The sequence below is a fragment of the Pezoporus occidentalis genome, unplaced genomic scaffold (genome assembly GCF_034315485.1).
Source record: "Pezoporus occidentalis ecotype Australia unplaced genomic scaffold, CSIRO_AGI_Poc_V1 ctg138, whole genome shotgun sequence".
In the NCBI taxonomy this organism is placed as follows: Eukaryota; Metazoa; Chordata; class Aves; order Psittaciformes; family Psittacidae; genus Pezoporus; species Pezoporus occidentalis.
The window spans coordinates 1,126,016-1,147,352 of NW_026913188.1; the positions used below are offsets into that span (position 1 = coordinate 1,126,016).

Genomic DNA, 21,337 nt, shown 5'->3' on the forward strand with positions numbered 1-21,337 from the left:
AAAGCTGGTAGGTCTCCTCAGAGCCTTCTCCAGAAATTCATGCTGACAGCAAGCTGCATCTCTCCACATGAGTTATTGCTTCAAGGAAGGCTCATTCAGCATCAAAGTGATCATAACACAACCTTCAGGTAAGGGAAAATAATAATATATAGAATAATTATTATTATAATAATACAAATATGATTACTGTACTGACAGGACAAGGGGTAACAGGTTAAAACTTAAATAGGGGAAGTTTAGATTGGATATAAGGGGGAAATTCTTTCCTGTTAGGGTGGTGAGGCACTGGAATGGGTTGCCCAGGGAGGTTGTGAATGCTCCATCCCTGGCAGTGTTCAAGACCAGGTTGGACGAGGCCTTGGGTGACATGGTTTAGTGTGAGGTGTCCCTGCCCATGGCAGGGGGGTTGGAACCTGATGATCTTAAGGTCCTTTCCAACCCTTACTATTCTATGATTCTGTTCTATGATGATGATGATGATAATAATATCACACATCACAACTAAGTATTGCCAACTTCAACTTTAATAATGGAACCATCACTTTTTTTTTTTTTACCATTTCAGTAATAACTTTAAGGGGAATAAAAATTTCCCTACAAAAATAAAACTAAGCTTGTCAAAATTATAAATAGTTTAACATGTTTGTTTTTAAAGATATACATTTTAATGTTTCCCCTGTATTTTCCCCCACCCCATCACTTAATCATTCTGGTACCATCATATAATGAAACAAAAACTGTTTGCAACAAAAGCTTTGACTGCTCAATTTGATACTAAGATTAAAGAGAAAAACTGACTAGGCTTGACCACTTCTTTTAAATTAAAGCTGTTGTAATTGCCATTGCATAATAATAATTAAAAAATAATAACCCCCCACATGACATCTCACAATCATGAGCTGTGGACTAAGACAAAATGAAAGTTTATTTTGGTCCCCCACCCCCACCCCTTCGCCCCAAATCAAGACTCATAGTGCATACAACACTGAGGTTTTTGGCTAAAGTAAATGCAGATGCGCCTACTTAAAGAGACTGCTAGTTCAGTTCAAGTAAAACCAAAATTCACATATTTTTATATTCCACTTTTAAACTCAAACAGTGTTTAAATATGAGCAACAAATGGTTCGATGTTGACAGCGAGTATCTAATGATTACACAGTTATGGGCAGATAACATAAATTAAGCAGATGTTAACAGAAGACCCACCAACATGCTGCTGCCTTCATAGAAAAACATTGTAACAAGACATAAAAGCATTCCCTGAACCATTATAAAGTGTCTCACTTGAGGATAATGTTACTAACTCACACATGCACTACAATGTTACATGTGAAATTAAAAAACAAACAAGATATGCCTTATATATACTTCATAGTTAGTCCTACTCTTAATTTATCTTAACACTTTAAAACATTTATGATTGTCTCATTAAGCTTGAAAATTCTTTTTACCAAAAAACACCTGTGAAGAGTTTAACGAAGTCTTACTAAGGAAAGGAAACAAAGGCACAATAACATCAAACTAAGGGGAAGAACAGAAGCATCTTGGAGTTTCACACAGTATCCATTAGATGTCACCAGAGTTTTAACAATTCCTTGGGAATTTAAAACGAACACCCTAAGGGTGGAGGGAAAAAAAATCCCACCACCTTCTGCTGCTCTTAAATCATTAGCACCTCCCCCCACCCCCATATAACTCATTTCCTCTCTGCCATGATAATATCTAAAGTATCAGTTACTCAAATCTGCCTCATGCTTCTATTGCACACCCACTTCTTTGGTTTCTTTTGAAAAAGATTCTTTTTTAGATAAATAACTCTGAAAGAACAACAATTATATTTACAGTAAAGTAAAAAGATTTCTTGCTACATCTTTCCTACTTTAAAATCAAGTAAATCAGCAGTCTGCAGAATTTGGTAATCACTTTTTCAATTAAGAATTTAAAAACCATAAGGAAAAAAACCCTTCTGAATTACTAAAAGCAAGTTACAGAGCTCAGTCACCAACACAACCAATGTCAATTTTCTGCTAAGCTGGAAACCTGAACGAGAAATTCTACTTTCTTTGCCTGACTGAGCCTTTAACAAAGAAGCAGAGGACGCTATTTTTGTCTTTCAGATATGATAATGCAAAATTATCCAGCCTAAAAATGGCTCGCTGAGCCAGAGGAAATATCTGACTTACAGTAAAGACCAAATGCATCTGTAGTTGTAGCTTATGTCCAAAAACTTGCTAGATGGGTATTTTTCAGAGCTGAGATATTGACCACTTTTCAGAATTCAAGCAAGCAGCTTTTTAGCTTTGCTGCACTTTTCAAATCCATACTATGAACTTATGGAACCACCTTCTCCAATAATGACTTGTATGTGCAGCTGCATTTCCATTCTTATTTCGCTTTTGCCTCTCATTCCTTCCCATTATTTCTATTATCTTTATTTCTTTTCCAGTGTGGATTTATGCAGTTTAAAAAAAAAACCATAAAACTTATTCACAATATTATAACATCCTAAAACTTTAATCTTGTAGAATTACTATTTTAACTTTCCTCTGTGTAAATACTATTTCCATTTAAAACCAGTCCTCCTCTACCAGCTGTTAGCTCTACTCTTTCAACTCTTACCTTCTTTTCAACTTTCTCTTTACCTTCTCCAGAAAGACCATTTTAAAGCCTTCCACAAATTTCACAGAACAAACCACAAGATCTCATATGCCATCCATCTATAACAGTTCTCTCACAAATTATACAGTAACTATTTGAGAACAGAAAGGTAGTGCAAATCAATTTCATCTCAAAAGATAGTGCTCCAACTAATTCTTGCCCAGTTTAATTCAGTTTTATTTTAACCCATCAATTTGCACATCCTTACTTGTAAAGCTACTATTAAAGCAAAGAAGAAACAAAAAAAAAATTAAATCTTATTTCATAGCATCCTAGAAAATTGATTACAGTTTCACAGCTTGCGCCAAGATAACTTGGAAAACTCTCTAGGCACACAAAGGGTTGCAAACTGATGTACAAACATGCAGAATCCCTTACTTGTGGGTGCAAGATGCTAAGTGACCTGGCTTATGGAACTAAGTCTATAGCAAAATTCAGGTACCCTGGCACCACAAAACAGTCTTCCCAACAAAGAAAACTACTCTCTGCTGCTCTTTATAGGTTGGGTTTGGCATGCTATATTGACATTTGGTAGCGCGCATTTTTCCTGAGTGTCTTTTGGCCCCCTTTTAACCAGGTTTCCACACCCCACCAAGGGCTTCTTCAAGTTTGTCCCTGTAAGCTGCATAACGCTTCTTTAAGATTTGCAGTTGTTCGTTTTCCTCTTTGTCCAGTATACGCAAGAAGTTTTGCAGTTCAGGAATAGTAAAAGCTTCCCACTGGAAAAAGAGAAACGGGGGAAAGGATGGGTGAACTGAACAGAAAATATACAAATAGTTTATATATACAGCATTTTTATACAAAATCACAGACACTCAAAACAATTTCAAACTGGACCAGTATCGGGCACCCTCCTCCCAAATCTTAGGGATCAGAAAACATCTTTCTGTCTTAAACTGTGTTTTGTTCTGTAAGTAACAGTCTAACCACAAAGTAACTCTAACAAGAAAAAAAAAAAATTCTGCTTCTAAAAAAATGGACCTTCTTGTCAGCACAGATCAAGAAGCAGGCCACTCATCCATGATGTTAAACAAACACACAGAAACAGCAGGAGTGTTAACATACCATGACTTCTCCAGTTTCATGCTCACGTAAAACAAAACTAAGCATTTCTGTTTTGGGGCCTGCCACCAAACGCAGGTAGAGGGGATGCTCCCGGTCTGACAGCTTGCATGTATAAACTACAGGAGAAGAAAATCACAATTTAATTATCATCTTCATTTATGGTGTTTCAAACACTTTGAATGATTAATGCTAGAAATCTCAGAGATATGCATGTGTAGCCACAAAATTTACACATTCTTCATACTGCCTACATATAAGTCTACATACTGGTTTTGAGGAAATGAGTTTTAGGGAGGAGCTGAGCAGGTGACTGATGGCAACACTACATTCACATAAGAATGAAATGGCCTCTAGTCAACACAGTTCACCATCTGAATACGTGCAGGGGAAAAGCACAAGACAAAAAAAACCACAACACAGATCAGTTGATCTAAGCATTTAAAACATCAGAGCTGTGGTATCTGATACCTTTTCTACTTAAAAATCTCTTACACAAAATCTAAAAGACAACTCTGCCTGCCTGACACAGTTGGTGTCACTGACAGCCAGAACCATCTGAACTCCCAAAACTGCCCTCAATGTCCATGGAAGAAGGTGGATTCTACATGCACAAACACAAGGTTGGCAAAATGTGCTTTTCACTAAAAATACCTCTTGTATCTTCTGCTATTTCCAAACACAATATGCAAGAAACTAACAGCAGGGAGTACGCTGGAAGAGCCATATGTGCCAACTGACACACACAAACACAATGGACATGCATGCCCCTGATGCTCACCACCTCAAGAGCTGTCTGCCAGTGCAAGGACTTCAGGTATCCCAGACATCAAGGTTTCTCTAATTGTTAAAAACCTGTCCTGGAATTTGGTCTCACAAAGCTGCAGTATATCAAGCCAGGTCAAACTGAGAGCCTGATAACGGGGCATATCAAATAAAATCTAATGGACTGCAAAGCACAGGAGATCTCTGTGGATGGCTTAGTAGGATATTTTGTCCTTTGTGAATTACCCTGAAACATCCCCAGATCATTTACTCTCTTACACTTGCTACCTTTCATAAGGAAAAAGACAAAAGCGAGCAAGACTGTCACCCCCATTTATCCAAGTTCTTCCACCCTGCTTATTTCAAGTATTCCTGTGGCAGCACTCCCTCCCCAAACCCCTTCACAACCAAAATGCCACAAGCTTAACTTATACCTTGGTCTTCCTTGTGGCAGCGTTTATAAAGTGCAAACTTTGCAGGGTTGTCAGCCACAAAAAACTTTTTGAGCAAGGCCTCGATAACTTCACGAACAGTGTTGGTGCTACTGATGTGAAGGGTATTCACGCAGCCCTCCGGCAAGTAAAAAGCAGTTTCATTATTGCTGTGAGGACATCTGCCCTGGCTGTGGGAAGACTGCACAGTGATTGGTCTGCATAGTTCCATCTGAACTTTGATGAAGCCAGTGTAAATCCCATTTGCATTCTGCAACAGGAGGAAAGTACTGAACTGTTAAAATTAGTAATGACTAATTGCAGCCTATTAGTGGAGTAGACAGATTAAAATGGTTATAGCAAACACAAATGCCACTGTAACACATGACATCTTGTAGGAAAGGTATTGTTTCAATAGTTCAGACATTCATTCTTTCTGGTATATCTGCTGAATATTTTTTTTCCGTAATAATAACTACTGGGTTCCAAGAGTATTAGGATCCCAGCAAGCAAAATGTACTACAAACAAGTGGTATTCTCACATTAGAAGAGAACTATGAAGTGAAAGAGACCACTGTCATGCATCTTTAACAACAGATTTTATACAGAAATACAGAAATTATTTCCCACATTTCAGCTGTGCTTGTCAGATTAGTCTAAAGCATTTCAATGCTCAAATTGCATTGGAATTAACAAAGAACCAGAATATATCCCAATCTAATGAACATTTCAAATTCTTTATTCCAGTTGCTTCTGAAAGACAAAATAAAACTGATCAAAATTTACTGAGCTAGAAAACTTTAGGCAGTCTGGTTTTAGGCACAGTTAAGTCCTGACCTCCATACAAAACAAGTAATAAAAATCTTTCTAGTACATAGTCACGCTTATATGGCTTACAATACAATGGAATTTCAACATTTCCATATACTATACACCCAGAGGAGGATGTAGTGTATGAGAAAATCTGGACAAGGCAATGACTGAATAGCAGCTTGCTGGGCAGAGATGTTTTATTAGCATGGTCTGCACTGACCCTTAGAACTAGTCCACAGTCCTCAGCAGTAAGAAGTCTGTACAGATTCCACTGTGTGTTGTCTGTGTTCTAGGGGAGAGGGTAAGGAAGTCTCCTCAAGCTGAAAACCCATACAGCTACTCTGACAATTAAGTCTCCTAGAATAAATGTTTAAATTTGTTAACTTTTCTCATTGGTTGAGCATCTTCATCAGAGAGATACCTGACAAAAATTTATCTACACAAACAAGACAAATATATCTTCACGTTTACCAGTGGAAGATTTTCATCTGACAAATTTACATCTTAGTGTCCCTCCAAGGTTATCTTAAACATCTTTCAAGTGGTATATACATTTGTTTCTACTACAGTTTGTTTCAATCCATGTAAAAGAGCCACATGGATAGAAACATTCCAGATGTGCTATTTAATTACCAGATCTAAGAAAGAGCCTTTTACAAAGGCATTAAACCAGAGTTTCATGTGTAAGATGCCGAGAATAAAATGATTCACTACCAATTAAATTGCTCCTATTAAAAATTACAGGAATCCTATTCAAAACTTACCAAGGTCATCTTTAATTTATCAGTGACAGATGAATTGTAGCTTTGTATCTTCTCTTTAACTTCTTCTTTACTGAGATAAGCATGAGGTTCTCTCTCCTTCTGAACATCCTTCAAATGACAACAGAGATAGCAGTTTTAGGAAAAAAAATAAAACCCAGTTCATACTTTGGATATGAGCATTCTTAGTCCAAATAGTAATTGTTCCACAGAGGCTCCACATACAGTAATTAGCAGTGCAGCAATAGAAAGGATTAACATGTTAGGCAAATCAAACAGAAAGAACACTTGGACTGAATGGAGATGGTAAAATCAACACACACAAAGGCACTTGTGCCCCTTTTTTGCCAACTGTTTTCATTCAAATGTTTATCAACAGTATATAAAACATCTAATTCATGGCTTGATTTGCCCCTGTCAGTGCTATGCAATTTTGTTAGGAATACAGCTGCAATTTTCAGGAAATACTACTTAGGGTACAAATGGGTATTCCTAAACAAATGAAGAATATATAACAAAACAGCAGCACCTACTAACAAGAAACACCAACAACCCTCACACATGCCAACAACATAAGAGCATCCCGTCATTCCAACGTGACAGACAGCAGGTTATATGCACAGGGTCACCAACTACTACTTGAACCATCACGAGTAACCCTCTAGCTGTATCTTGTTACATGAAATTTGTGGGTTTTCCACAGGGAAGGCCCTATTTGATTTTTCAACTGCTGCTTTTATGAGGTTGCTACAGATCTTACATGCAGCAGTAAAACCCATCCCTGGAGTTGGATTGTATCCAAACAAACATTTGTTCCCAATCCGTATTCCTGCAGCAAACTAGTGTTATAAATACACCCTGGTTTCTATCACTAGTATAAATGCCATATATAGTATGAAAGAGTTTCAGCTCTCAGCTTTAATGATTTAAGACTTCACTCTGAAAGGGAGAAGCTTTGAAGAAGCTTAAAGCTTTTGGTACACATCTGAACACTGGAATATAGATTCACTGTATGGACAAACTGTCAAGAAACAGTTTTTCCAACCTGTCCTCACAAGCACAGCCCGGCGGAGCTTATCCTAAGAATGGACTTCCCTGACTTCAGTGGCCAGTCTTGTGTCACAGTCTTTTGAACACCACTCAGGAAACACTTTGCAGGCGCTTAAGTTTGCCAGAAACAACCCCAAAGATGAGCACACCTGGTGTGGAACTGCAAGTTTCCATTTGCCAGAAACAATCCACAGAACTTTTTCTGTCTCCTAATTTAAAACCAGCTAGTTTTAGCTCTCTTGGGCTTAGCTTTTAGTCTTGCTTTTCCTATATGATATTTCACTAAATGACACACTGGAGCAGACTTTTTTCCCCATAACTATAAAAAGAAAGGTGTGGTCTGAACTGAGAACTGGAAGCCAGAAATGTGGAATTTTGATCTAGGCTCAGATACTGATTTCCTGTGTAACACAGAGAACATACCTTTATTTCACAGATGAGGAAACTGAGGCAAGAAGGAACACCAGTAAAATAACAACCCTCCCATTAGTTCCTCAAGCACAACTCTAAGATAGTGTAGCATCTTGCACAGCTGCCAGACTCCACCTAGTCTATTACAAAATACTCAATTACTAAATGTTTTCAGAATTCAAGTCTATTCTCACTAGAGAAACTGAGTATTCTTGTCCTTCTGGATTTTTTTTTCTCCTCCCCCAAAATATCATAATAATGACAGATACAGCTTCCTTTAAACCGCTCACTCTGTCTCCACAGAGGCTCTTACAGCTTTGTGGTGTTCTGTTCAGGGGCAAATGAGTAGTTATAAAACAAAGCAGACATAGAAAAAAGAAAAAAAAAAATCTAGATAGGTTTATTTCTTTTTCCTCTGAAATTTAAGTAAATGTTATTGCTGTTTTCATGCTTAAAATACCAAAACCAATGACCCATAGTCAGAGTCTGGAAACATGGGCACTCTAACGCCAGTCAGATGTTAGTCAGTCTAACTGATGACTTCAAATAATGTTGTGGGAGGTGGCCAAGACAATCTCAGCAGTGGGTACTGAAGGGATATGGGACAGTCTGCAGGCCTCTGGCCACCAAGGTCTGACAGAACATTTGCCATCTACATGACTGATTTCAAGAATCCAAGCTTTAACTTGATATGTTCCTTGTCTGTGTAGCTGCAGACAAGCCCCTTCACATGGATACCAGCCAAGACTCAGCTCTCCAAGAGACAAGCATGTTGTGGAGCTCATACCTCTCTAATCTACTAACACTGCTGATACTGAACTTCCAATGATGGACACAGTTTTAATATTTATTGTAATTCCATTGCTGATTGTTCAAGAAGGAACCTCTCATCTGCCCTGCTGGAGCCTACTGCCACCATGATTACTTAAGTCACCCACAACATTCATTATCATCAAGATGAAACACTAACCAGAAAAGAAGAAAACACTCGCCACCTTTTCTATATTCAAACCTCAACCTTTGGTAAAAACCAAAAAAACTAAACACCCACACAGTTCACATTAACTTCTGTGAACCATAAGAGGTTTTATTTTGCAAAAAGGACTTTTAATAACTGTAGATGACAGAAAGAACTCATTGCCTTTAACTGAGGAGGGGAGGAGAGTGGGGAGCATGCATGTGAGAGGGCAAAGAGCAAATAACTTTCTCCTGTTTTCATATAGGAGAGTTTTCATACATATTACTGTTCTCTGAATACATTTTTCTAGCAAAGTGATAGAAACTTGGTCAGGTTAGAACAGACACAACCCATGAGATCAGTCTAGTCCTGTGGACTGTCACGGAACCAGGCATGACAAGCAAAACCCAAGCACAGCCCCTAAACAAGCTAATTTCTGGTAAGACTCACTCTTTGGTGATGCCCTGGATTCACATCTGTAATGTGTTGCAGAATACAGTGCCAAATGCTAACAAGGCTCTTGATAGAGCCAAATGTTCATGCAAGAGCAGGCTTAAGGGTGCTGGAACTGATGGCAACAGTGAGAGAGAAAGGGGTGGCTACACAAGTTGGCAATAAGCCTGGTAGCAGCTCCACCAGGCCAGTGATGAAGGGGACAGGGAAACAACTAGTGTTCAGAGTAATGCCAGTCTTCTCAGGGGTGGCTCTGGTACAGAGCTGTAGGTCACTGGGCATCACCAGGGGACCTGTTATTCCCTCAACTGAGTTAGACATGATTCCCTATGTGAACGTACCACTGGAATTTCCACCTTCTTGCACTGGCTCTAGAGGCTGGGCAATTTTGTCACAGTTTAATTAAGCACATAGAAAACATAGAGCCCTGTTTACGCAAAAGCCAAGATAGACTTCTGTAGCATACTGCCAACAAATGCAGCTATAGTTCATTTTTTAAACAACCAAATATCTGTCTCAACTAAGTTTAACAGCATGTAGATTATGCAAGACTATGAACGGAATACAAAAAAGGACTGAAGGATTAAAACATTGAAGAACAGACCCAATTCCATTCAAGAAATGGACTGAAGAAAAGACAGAATCTTTGTGTACTTCAATCATCATTTTCACTCCAGTCCACCATCCTTGACCAGGAAGGCCACAGACAGCGAACAATGGAAGATCTGTCACAGGAAAGGAAAAACAACTGTGCTGCTGAAAAACTAACCCTGAGATCTTAACAAACTGATCTGGAGATACCCTCCTGCTCCCAAACAAAAGCCCTAAACACTCAAACTGCACACACACATTACTTCAACCAAGCAAACAAAAACTCCTCACCAGCTAGACACCAGTGCCTATAGAAAATCACATTGCTGTCACACAGACTGCAGAGACAGTAAACCTCACATGACTGCTGTCAGGAGAAAGCCAACAAAGGAATACCTTCCCGAGTTTATTATGAACAAGAGAGCCTCAGCCCACTGTGATTCATGGGGTCAGCTGCTCTCAGTGAGTATCATTAAGTAGCACACACATACTTGAGGCACCTATGTATTTTAATTTTTCTAATTATACTTAAGCAACATGCAAAGAGAAGCTGATGGCATACTTTTTTTCCCCAACTTTCCTGAAGCTGAATTGCTCTCAGTATACAGTGGCACATAACTTTTGCCATACACCTCTGCCTAGCCACGTTTTAAGTTACAATAAGTAAGTCTTCTTTGACCAGCCTGCTTAGGTGGATGGAGAAAAACTTGGCAAACTCATTTCCCACAGCTCTCTTACTTCCTTCTGTACTTGTTACCTTGTACCAGAACCCACTAAAAACAAAAGACCTCTGCTAACTCTGCTTAGGTTGAGCAGGTCAAATTCCACTTTGTTATCTCAGCAGGTAAATTTTTCTACAGCTAAACCTGTAGAAGGCCTTGAGTCATCCAGTATAACAGCAGAGTAATTATCTCCACAATATGCTTCTAACCTGTTGCTCTTGAAATGGCCACCAAGTGGCTGAAGCCAGACCTGCTCAGGGTGGGACTATGGGGAAAGCAATTGCCCTCAGTTGCTCTAAACAAAGGAGCAAGGGCATTTGAGAGGTGAGATTTGGATGTTACAGCCATGTATATCTATCATTGGTTCTTGTGACTGCTCTGCCTGGCCTACTGAGAGAGGAAGCACTCCGTGTCACCTAGTGGCTCACTCAGCCAAAGGTCAAAAGCTGCTTCTTCCACTGTGGCTTTCCTGTGCCCCCCAGTTGTGCTCTGCAACCCCCAGCAGAGCTCTGGGGAGAGAGCACTGCTAGGCGTGAAGGGTGGCATGCTCCAGCCAGCCAAGTCATCTCTATTCAATTCAGAGGCAGCTGATTCATCTCCAGCTCCCTACAGAACGCCCAGCATGCATGCCTCACAAAATTCATATGCTGGGAATTGTGAAACCGCCTTTCTGCAAAAGTAGGCCTGGTGATGAGTTTCCTAACCACAGATCCTTGCATATGTCACAGCAGCAGAATGAAGTCAGCAGAGCAGTTCACGCTGTGTCTTCTGTCAGCCATGACTTAGATGTTGCTGAGCTTAACAGTGGCACTCCTGGGTGCTAGTGTTCAAAAAAGGAATTTTCTCCATAAAACAATGCACAAACATTTCAATGTTATTTTCACCAAAACCAATCAAACTTGAGTTTGACTCCTCCATCACTCAGCCAAATGACACTCTCAGAAATGGCTGCCATGTCAACAGCCCTTCCTCTTCCCACCCCAATTAAGCATGTTCATCAGAGCTCATCACAGCTCCTGGTCTCCTTCCACTCCCTGCTTCTCATGTTATCTTCAACTTCTTCAGCCCAGCACAGATGTGAAATACAAAAACTAATCTCAAGGAGACAGCTGAATACATGAGAATTCATACAGATGATGTATCTTGGTCCAAAACACTGCTAGTGCTCTGAGCTATTAACTTCTATGAAAATGATGCTGTCCTTCCCACACTTACAGCACACACAATTGGTGGCCATTTGCATCAAAGCCATTCCTCAGGTCAACCAAAGCAGTCTCAAATGAAATTCCTAAGCAACAGCTGCCACTGAGAGGGAAATGAGGCAAGTGCTTTCATTTTCCCAAGGGGAATAGCTGGTATTTCATTAGAGCTCATGATGCAATGCCTCTTCACAGTTGAGCTTCCCCTCAACAAAAAGGGTAGAAAATGTTTTTTCTTTATCACCTCCATGCACATCTCATTTATTGTATTGCAGATGTTTACAGAAACAGCACTCTCTTTGTAACATTTATGTTCAATATAAAGCCCCCCACAGACTAGCTCAGCAGGAATCCTCAAGGAAGACAATTAAAACTGCACAGATTACAATTAACTGCAAATCAAGTTGTGGTGCCCAAAAAGAATCTCATCACATCAGGGACTTCAACAAACTGCAAGGCTTATAGTTACTGCCAAACCCTAGCCCTGCATGCAGTACAAAAAGTGCTAAACTCAACAGCTAGCAAGCTGCCATGGGATGAGGCTGAGAAGAGGTTCTATAAAGAAAGAAAAAACACAAAACCCTGAAGCCAGGATCCTTGCTCTGAGACAGATGCATGGGTTCCCTAAGTGGGGAAAGGCCTCTATGAAGGGTAACAGAAAGTCTCTCTCCTCTATCCAATCTCCTGTTCAATCTAGAAATTAGCATCTCTTAAGGAGTGGGAAACCAAGCTCCTCTTAACATTTTGGCTTCACAGACAAAGGAAAATATAATGGATGAAATGTTAACCTACCCCAGGAACATATTAAAACATGTTCATAAGAAGTATGAAAACAAGAAAAGAACCAAAGACCTGTGGGAGCTCAAGCAAAATTTTAAACGATGTCTGTCTCTATTCCCTGCCCTCATATTTCATATTAATCTCACAGAGTGAACCTTGATTCAGTCAGATGAATCAAGATGTCCTGATCTTACTGTGATCTTACTAAATTGTGGCCAGGAATAATTCCTGAAGTAAAGCACTGAGTCTCTGACAAATGAGAAATGCAGCCTAATCTACATTAAACAGGTTTGGTTAAAATAATTGCAACTAATGCATCCTACTTATCATGCTTGCATTAAAGAAAGGATTTAACTAACAGTGCTAGCATGCAACAAAAAAGCCCAGCAGAGAACACCGGAAGGAAAATAGAGAGACTTCTGATGTCAGTTGTTGCTACTTCTACAAGCAAGAACACTATTTCCTACAGCCTGCCAGCACTCCTGCAGGAAAGAAAGAAATTGAAACCCTTCAATTAAATTGTTTCAAAACAAACATCTTGCTTCTCCCTCATCCTAACTCTCCTGGGAGCACAGCAGCCTTGCCAGCAGCTTCTCCTTTCACCCCAAGGCAAGCCTACACCCAGATGTGATCTTCCTTTATTTGAAAGCCTGACAATCACTAGGTAGAGCTAGTGGCCACATCCACCCACAGTCAGTCTGAGACACCAGAAGGGTATGGAGAAGACTAAATGAGGGCAGGGTGCCTGGAGAAGTATTGGCATTCAGGCATTTTGTCATCTTACAGAGCTGTACCTTGAAATTTCTGTGTGCTCCTGACTGGGGTGAGGTTGCTCTCTGGGTCAGAGGAATTTTTCTGATAGGATGGATGTAGGTAGAATTCCCTTTGTGCACCCTGCATGATGCAGTTCCCACCCCTGTCAGTGGCACACAGGGCAAAGAAGTAGGCTCTCCTTTAGAAAAAGATTCTATTTTTCTAAATGGGTTTGGCTGATCTGAGTTAAGTAATTACCCTGACAGTCAGAGTGAGTCTAACTTGCTTGAGGAACAGCCTGCACCATGCCCTTCCGAGGCAGCAAGAGGAACGGTGCCTTCCCAGGTCAGGTGTATGATGCATCCAGCCTTGTGTTCTGCCTCCAACAGCAGCAAAAATAAAAGCTATTTCGAGCAAGCACATGAGCCTTTTCTGCAGCCTCTCTGCTGGCATCCACAAGTGTTGTAGCAGGAATTCAGAGGGCACCTCCCTTCCAAGTGTTCAGTGTCCATTTATGGACCTGGTGTCTATGCAGGCACATAAACCCTTTAGAACCTGCCCATACTGCCTGTCTCTGCACCTCCTGAAGCAGCAAGTCCCAGAAATTCATGTCTGCAGTGTGAAGAAGTGCCACTTGCTTTAAGCTGATCTCCCATTAAGACAGAAGATGAGCTCTGCTAGATACACCGAGTATCCCTTAATCCTAATATGGCAGGACCTAACAAGCCTGAGTTTCACATTCAGCCTGTGCATCACCTTTGTGAGTTTGACAACCATAATCACACCCCATTTTAATTCTCCACAGTGAGGAGCCCTGGGCTCCTTGGTCTTTCCCAAGACAGCTGCTCCATCCTCTCAATCATTTTAGCAAGGGGCAACTGCAGTAAGCCCTTCTACAGAAGTGGTGATCGGAGCTGGGTGCAGACCCCACAAAGGTGCAAAGCTTAGATGCTCTTTGCTTATCTGTTTGTATACTGCAAGTCTATGAAAACTCGTTACCTAAGATGCCCATGAAGCAACAGGGTCTCTCTTCCAGGGCACTTCCATATGTGCTTAAAGAAATCCCTGTGAAATTACCGCAGCTTATAACTGTAGCAGGATTTTACAAGGTACAGGCATTCCAGTTAGTAAGTAAATACTTGTTACTTTCGAACTATTTGCAGTTTTTTTCCAAATACCAACACACCACTTGGCACACTATCAAAAGCACTAAATGACAAAGGGTAAAGCAAAGCATTATGGCTCCTGTCTGACCTCTCTGATGTAAACACTCAGCTGTTTGTATGATGAATATTTTTAAGCAGCAGAGAAACAAAACAAGAACTCTAACTTCCCCTTATTCCTTTTAACATATTATTTTCCTTCAAACAGAGGCAACATAAACATAGTTATTATTCAGGTGCTGTGAAAGGAAGGCTAGAAAAAGGAATCTGTTTCTTGGTGACATAAACAGTGCTTAAGAAGCAGTGCTCAAGTTTATCATGACATCACCTCTGAAAACCCTTAGTTACAGACCCTGTCATACCCTATATGGCTGTACTTTAAACTACTGGCACACAACACAGTTTTAAAAAGCCAGTCATCTGTTTAAAGTGAGAACCAACTGTATCAAGAATAGTATCAGAGGCTTGGCTTTAGATTCTGTCCCCAAAGACACAGCAGGTTTTATGCAGATTTGTACTTCCCCCCCCCCCCGGCATATTATTGAAACAATACATTACATGGTTGAAGTAACATTTCACAGCTATTTCAATTTTGCAAATTTCAGTAAAATTAGATGTATGAAACATCACAAATAGTCAAAAAACTCCTTCAGGTCTCCCCTCCAGAAAGCATGTGAGTTTTGACTGCTGGCTGTTTAATTAGTTAAGGGGTTTAATGAAGTAAAATGGATTACCAGCCTCTTTGTGACCTGCAGCTTTTAGCAGACAGTTAGGAAACAAGCTTACACAAGATAAACTAATTAGGTTTCCATAGGGTATCTTGAAAAGACAGTTAAGTTTGGTCTGGAACCTGAGCTATTACACAGCAATCAGACAATTAAGTAATATTAGGACCACGGGTCATTCCACCACAGCATTTGCATGTGACCCTGCAATGCAAGACTCCAGTGTTCTCCACCTAACAAGAGGCAGGAAGAGGATGTCTGCAGCGACAACCCCCAGGTCTTCAAATGCAGCTATCTGCATTTTACATTAAAACTGGCACTGGGAATCAACCCGCCTTTCCTTGGGAAGCACAGTGCAGGAAGAGCCAGCGTCGTGGCAGGACAAAGTGGGCAGCCTTCTCCTCGTGGTTACTGCCAGGACTTCCCAAGTCTGAGGCAAGCTGAGTCATGGGCCTTGTCCCAGCAGAAGTTGGCTGATGTGCCAGCTTTCACCCTGTGCGTCAAACACCATTTTATCTAAAGAGCAACATTCCCTTTCCCTGTTTGGTTGGGTAGTTCAGAGATTGTGTCACCAAATTGGTTTTTAATCCTTCTGACAAAGCCTGCCTGAATAGAGAAAAGGCAACAAACAACTTCCTAACCAGGCCCAGCTTCGGGGCTGGTGTTGGACACAAATCGTCATTGTCCCACTAACCAAGTCATTTTTGTTTGGATTTGTTTTACTTGAAAGAAAAAGGGAAAAAACAGACTTCTTAAAAATTGCACAGTAACAGTTCTCATCTAGGAAACATCACATAATGCACTGGGCTCTTCAGGTATAGCACATTCCTGACAGTTAATCCCTTATCATGAACACTACAATGAAAACAGTGTTGCTCAAAAAGATGCACGGTCTTCTTTAAGCAAATACTGCTTATGGGGAGAAGTTCCTTGTTTGAGGAAGATACAGTTCCCTAAAAAACTCAAAAAGTTACTGCTACTGTCTCTCTCTCTTGGTCAACCTGCCACTGATCTTGTATTTGAAACTTTTCTGAAGGAAAAGCACCCTCCTTTACCACAGATGCATTCAAAACCCCACAAAATTATATAAAAAAATTAAAATTATTAAAAACCCTGAAGTACAACCATCTATTTTTCAAATAAAATCGGCATTTTTAAGACCTCAAAAGCCCATAACAATAACCTTACAGGGGTAAAAGTTGTAAGTAGTCATTGGTATCTTTAATAAAAAGTACACATCCTCTAAGCCAAAGAATCTGAAGTATCATCTTAATATGTTGAATATGATCACAATAAAACTGCCATAAGCATTTACAGGCAACTTCTGTCACTGCTGCTTTACATACACGCACATCAAATGGCAACAGCTATGTAAAGCCTAATGAAGTTTGCAGTGAATGCAGGTCTCCTTCAACAGGGCAAGCTAGGTTTCCATGAAATAAACTTATACGAAGTATTTCTACCCCAACACAGCCTCTCTCACTGCACTTTGTGTAATTAACATTTTACACAACTCCTACAGAAATATTATAAAAGGCACCTGCCTCCAAGGGCATTGAGGTATTTGAATTAGATGTTCCACACAGTGCAGGCAAAAGGAGGAACCCCTGCAGTCTAGCCTGCATGAAGGATTTCATTCTTCTTTTACACTCCAGAAAGTTTCTGTCACTTGCCACATTTCATTAACAGCCAACACACTAATGACTGCACCCTACTGTACAGTCTTTACATTAGCATGTTTTATTAAAAAGTAGGGTGGTATCCCAAACACATTTCTGAAGCAGCAAACTACAGCCATCACCTTTGCCTACTACTGCCAGATCCAATCTGGCAAAAATTCAGTTCATCATTTCAGGAAAGAAAAAAGGAGAGGGACCAAACTGGGTGACCATCTCAGCACCACCACCATAGAATCGCAGAATAGTCAGGGTTGGAAAGAACCTCAAGATCATTTAGTTCCAACCCCCCTGGCCATGGGCAGGGACACCATAGCGTAAACTTTCACTGGCCGTAATGATAAGATTTTACTTCTCTCTTGTGTCCCCAGCCTTAAGAGGTCAAATGCCGAAAAATAAATGCCAGAACCCTTTAATGAACTATCTCAAGGCTGCAGCAAACAGGATTTTTTTTACTTCTTTCCTCACCTTTGTTCAGTTTTACTGGAGTTGCAGTTTGAACTTACTAAAGCTTCAGAGCTCAGACTTCTTGTTGTGCCAGTAAGAAGGCAAATAAAGAGAGAACAGGTTTGAACTGGTCTTGGATCCAGCTTATACACATCCTAGTGACCTCAAGCTCAACCTTGGTATGGTGGTACTCAACCTTCAGATCTCTGCATTGTGAGGAACCTCACCAACTGATTCAGCAATATCATGCCTTGAATAAACTCATCAGCATGGTAATGACAACTTGCCTTCTGAGAGGTTTTTAATCCCCTGGATTTCTACACTCTGTTTTTATTATTCATGCATACATTTAAAGAAGCTACCAAGCACTTCAACTGTGAGCAGTGTGGGACAGACAAAAGGACAAATTTCTTCAGAGCTCATATGTTCTCTAAAAAGAAAGTGAAAATATGCTACTACCATTACAAAAATTGAAACTGCCACCAATTTATCTCACTCAACCCTTTTTGCAAAAATACACTTGCTGCCTAGTTTCTGTATGAATTTGTTTTCCAGAACACACACATTTATTTCTCACAAATTAATCCAGATGCCTCAAGATGTAGACATCCATGCTGGGACAATTTAAGAGATTACTGCTTTTAGCTGTATGCCTTATTCTCTGCTAGATGCTACTGCTGCCTCAGAAACCAGCGCCGGCTGTCAAAGTCCTCATCTAGTAAGAGACACACCACTAGGCTACAAACACCTTCTACAAATCCAGAAAGCTCCTTTATTAATTAGGATGAACACAGAATTTTTTCTTTTTGCAGCTGAAAAAGAACAGGATAAACAAATTGAAAATATAAGAACTAGCAGAGGAAATTGGGGGCTTGTTTTATTTGTGTACAGGTTAAAAAAGTAAGGCCACAGCTTATATAAACAACCATTAAACAACTCTGCAGCATAAGAGAACTACAACGCACTAAACACTTCACCACACAGGTCTCAGCTTACCCGAACACTGTGCTAGCCCGGTACCGTGTATAACCGCACAGTTTACACCACTAACATCTCCAGGGACGACATAAGCATGCTGCTCCCTCCTGATCAACTCAGTTTCCTTCTCATGGCAGACAATTCTGTAGTAGGGAGTCACTTCAGAATTACATGGCAATTGTTGCAATCAGACATCATGTTTTCTAATGATATCAATACGAGTGGGGTGATACCGGTGCTATTTAGATCAATGCTGGTGGGATGCAGTAGAGAGGAGAATGAAGTAGGAGGTCATAATGGGTAGGCTTTCAAGGGAGGTGTGAACGGAAGACTTTAGAACATTGTTTATCCAGCTTTTCCAGTGGGATATTCATTAACCAACTTTTCTTCTGAGGAAAGGTCAGGAGAACAGCAATTAGGCTGCACTGGAGAACGGGGCTTGCTTGCTTACAACCCAATGTTATGGCCCGACTCCAAACACAAGTTATTTTGCCATGCTGGAGAGTGGCCATCAGGAAACCAGAGAAGGGGGGAAAAGATTACATGCTTTGTTCTTAAGCAGCAAATGGGAGAACGTGTTGATTTTACAACAAAGTTTAAAAGTCATTCCTTTTTTCTTTCCAAACAGCTATTTCCCTGCTTTTACAGGCAGGATGTTACAGGCACAAGGAAACGCGGCTGCTACTCCACCTTTCCTTATGCCCAACGTCGGCTTCAGGAAATATAATTATGAAGCTCATGAAGGTATGAGATCTGTTAGAGCTGATACGCATTTCAGGTGGAAGGAGAAGAGAGCCCACTAGAATTTTTCATTAAATACCCCCACTCTTGTTAAAGAGAACAGGGAAAATTAGTGCCCACCACACCCTCTGAAAAAACACTCTCAGAAGACAGGACACATTAAAAAGACCAGGTCACCTTATGAACAAGCATGGGAGGAGGTGAAAACAATAGAATCAAAGTTTCCTCAACCATCAAATTCTGCAAAGCAAAACCACAAATTAATTGCCTTTTAATAAGAGTCCCTTAAATACTTTTGTTAATGACTCCTGAACTTTAACAGAAAATACGAAGAATCTTGATGTTTAATTCACATTTTCAGAGGGCAAAATAAAGCAAACAACCTGCTATCAACTCCTTCTGACAGGGGATCAAAATGGAAAACGAAAAAACAAAAATCACCCAACTGAAACAGCATTTACCTACACCTACAAACTTAGACTTCTAAAGTTACTGAATTGTAACACTGACTTATCTTACCATGAAAGTTTACCAACCTCAGAGGCCTGTAAGTAACAGTGTTACCCCAGGGACAGCTCTGGGTCCAGTCTTGCTCAACTTACTCATCAATGAGCTGGATGAAGGCACAGAGTGCACTCTCACCAAGTTTGCTGATGGTACAAAGCTGGGAAGAGTGGCTTATACACCAGAAGGTTGTGCTGCCATTCAGCGAGACTTGGACTGGCTGGTGAGTTGGGTGAACAACCTAATGAAATTCAAAGGCAAGTGTAGGGTCCAGTACCTAGGGAGGAATAACATCGAGTACCTGTGCAGGTTAGGGGTCGACCTGCTGGAAAACATCTCTGCGGAAGAGGACCTGGAAGTCCTCGTGTGCATCAGGATCAGTGTGGCCAGAAGGTCAAGGGAGGTCATCCTCCCCCTCTACTCTGCTCATGTCTGGAGTATTCTTTGTCCAATTCTAGACTCCCTGGTTCAAGAAAGACAAGGAACTACTGAATAGGATTCACTGGAGGGCTATAAACATGATTAGGGATCTAGAGCATCTCTCTTAAAAGGAAAGGCTAAGAAAGCTCAGCTTCTTTAGCATGGAAAAGAGATGACTTAGGGAGGATCTTATCAAATGCATACAAATATCTTAAGTGATGCTGTCAAGAGGATGGGGTCAGACTCTTTACAGTGATGCCCAGTGACAGGATAAGGGGCAACATGCACAAACTGAAACACAGAAAGTTCCACTGGAATATGAGGAAAAACTTCTTTGAGGGTGGCAACGTGGAACAGGGTGCCCAGAGAGGCTGTGGAGTCTGGAAGTGGGTCCTGTGCAGTTTGCTCTAGGTGAATCTGCTTTAGCAGAGGGCTTGGACTAGATGATCTCCAACCTTCCAACGCCAACCATTCTGTGATTCTGTAAATGGAACAGTCAGTTCACATCCACTCTTCCACTTGAACACATATAACAAAGGGTCCACTAACAAGGCCTCTCTAACTGCAGACTCGCTGTGCATGAAAGGACCTCAGCTTTACACCTCAACCAAACATACAATGAATTAAAAAGCATTTTTTTCTTATGTTCCAAACCTGCACTGGCAATTTATTCAGAACACTGAAATTCAACTGAATTTCTATCAGTAGGTCCTTTGTGTAACCTGACTATAAAAACTCCAGATCAGCAAACATCACAGGTTCATGTAAAAGACTTACCTAATGGCTAGTTGCATGGTGCAGGGAAGGGGGAGAGGAACACAGGGCAGAAAAGGTATTCAGTTTTCTATTTTTTAAAAGGAATCCATTTAGCATCCAAATTCTTTCCATTTCACTGACTTGTATTATGAATGGCAAAAGTTACAGTAGCATAGTAAACCATGTCACCTTTGCACATAAACTACAAGGCATGCCTGAGCCTAAGAAAGTTCTCTCAAGATGGCAGAGTTTTGTCCTTGATTAAGACCATTCATTAGTAAGCCCTAATAAAATGAGTTATTCATGCAGTCATTCATTAATTAGTTAGTAAATCTTAATGAAAAATCAGTATAGTTACATAGGCTCTATAAGCATACCAAGGTGACACACACCTATGCCCATGTATGCACACACAGAGCAAAGAGTTTTATAGAAAGGAAAAATAATGTGGCAACATCAAAGTGTGGAAACTTGGGGACTTAAAGGGAGCTTACTACATGCTTTTAATCAAATGGTTCAT

The 21,337-nt window shown here is 40.5% G+C and overlaps 1 protein-coding gene across 3 annotated transcripts in view; it reads right to left on the reverse strand.

Annotated features, from left to right (window-relative positions):
• Window positions 1-506: 506 nt before the first annotated feature.
• The window catches only part of RASSF3 (Ras association domain family member 3), a 113,797-nt gene continuing 92,966 nt past the window's right edge, over window positions 507-21,337 (reverse strand). For all 3 annotated transcript variants that reach the window (XM_062609480.1, XM_062609481.1, XM_062609482.1), the window contains 4 exons: window positions 6,494-6,601; window positions 4,920-5,187; window positions 3,724-3,839; window positions 507-3,377 (listed from right to left, as the gene is read on the reverse strand). In XM_062609480.1, coding sequence (XP_062465464.1) covers window positions 3,228-3,377; window positions 3,724-3,839; window positions 4,920-5,187; window positions 6,494-6,601 — 642 coding nt within the window. In that variant the 3' untranslated portion in view covers window positions 507-3,227. The remainder of the gene's footprint in view (window positions 3,378-3,723; window positions 3,840-4,919; window positions 5,188-6,493; window positions 6,602-21,337) is intronic.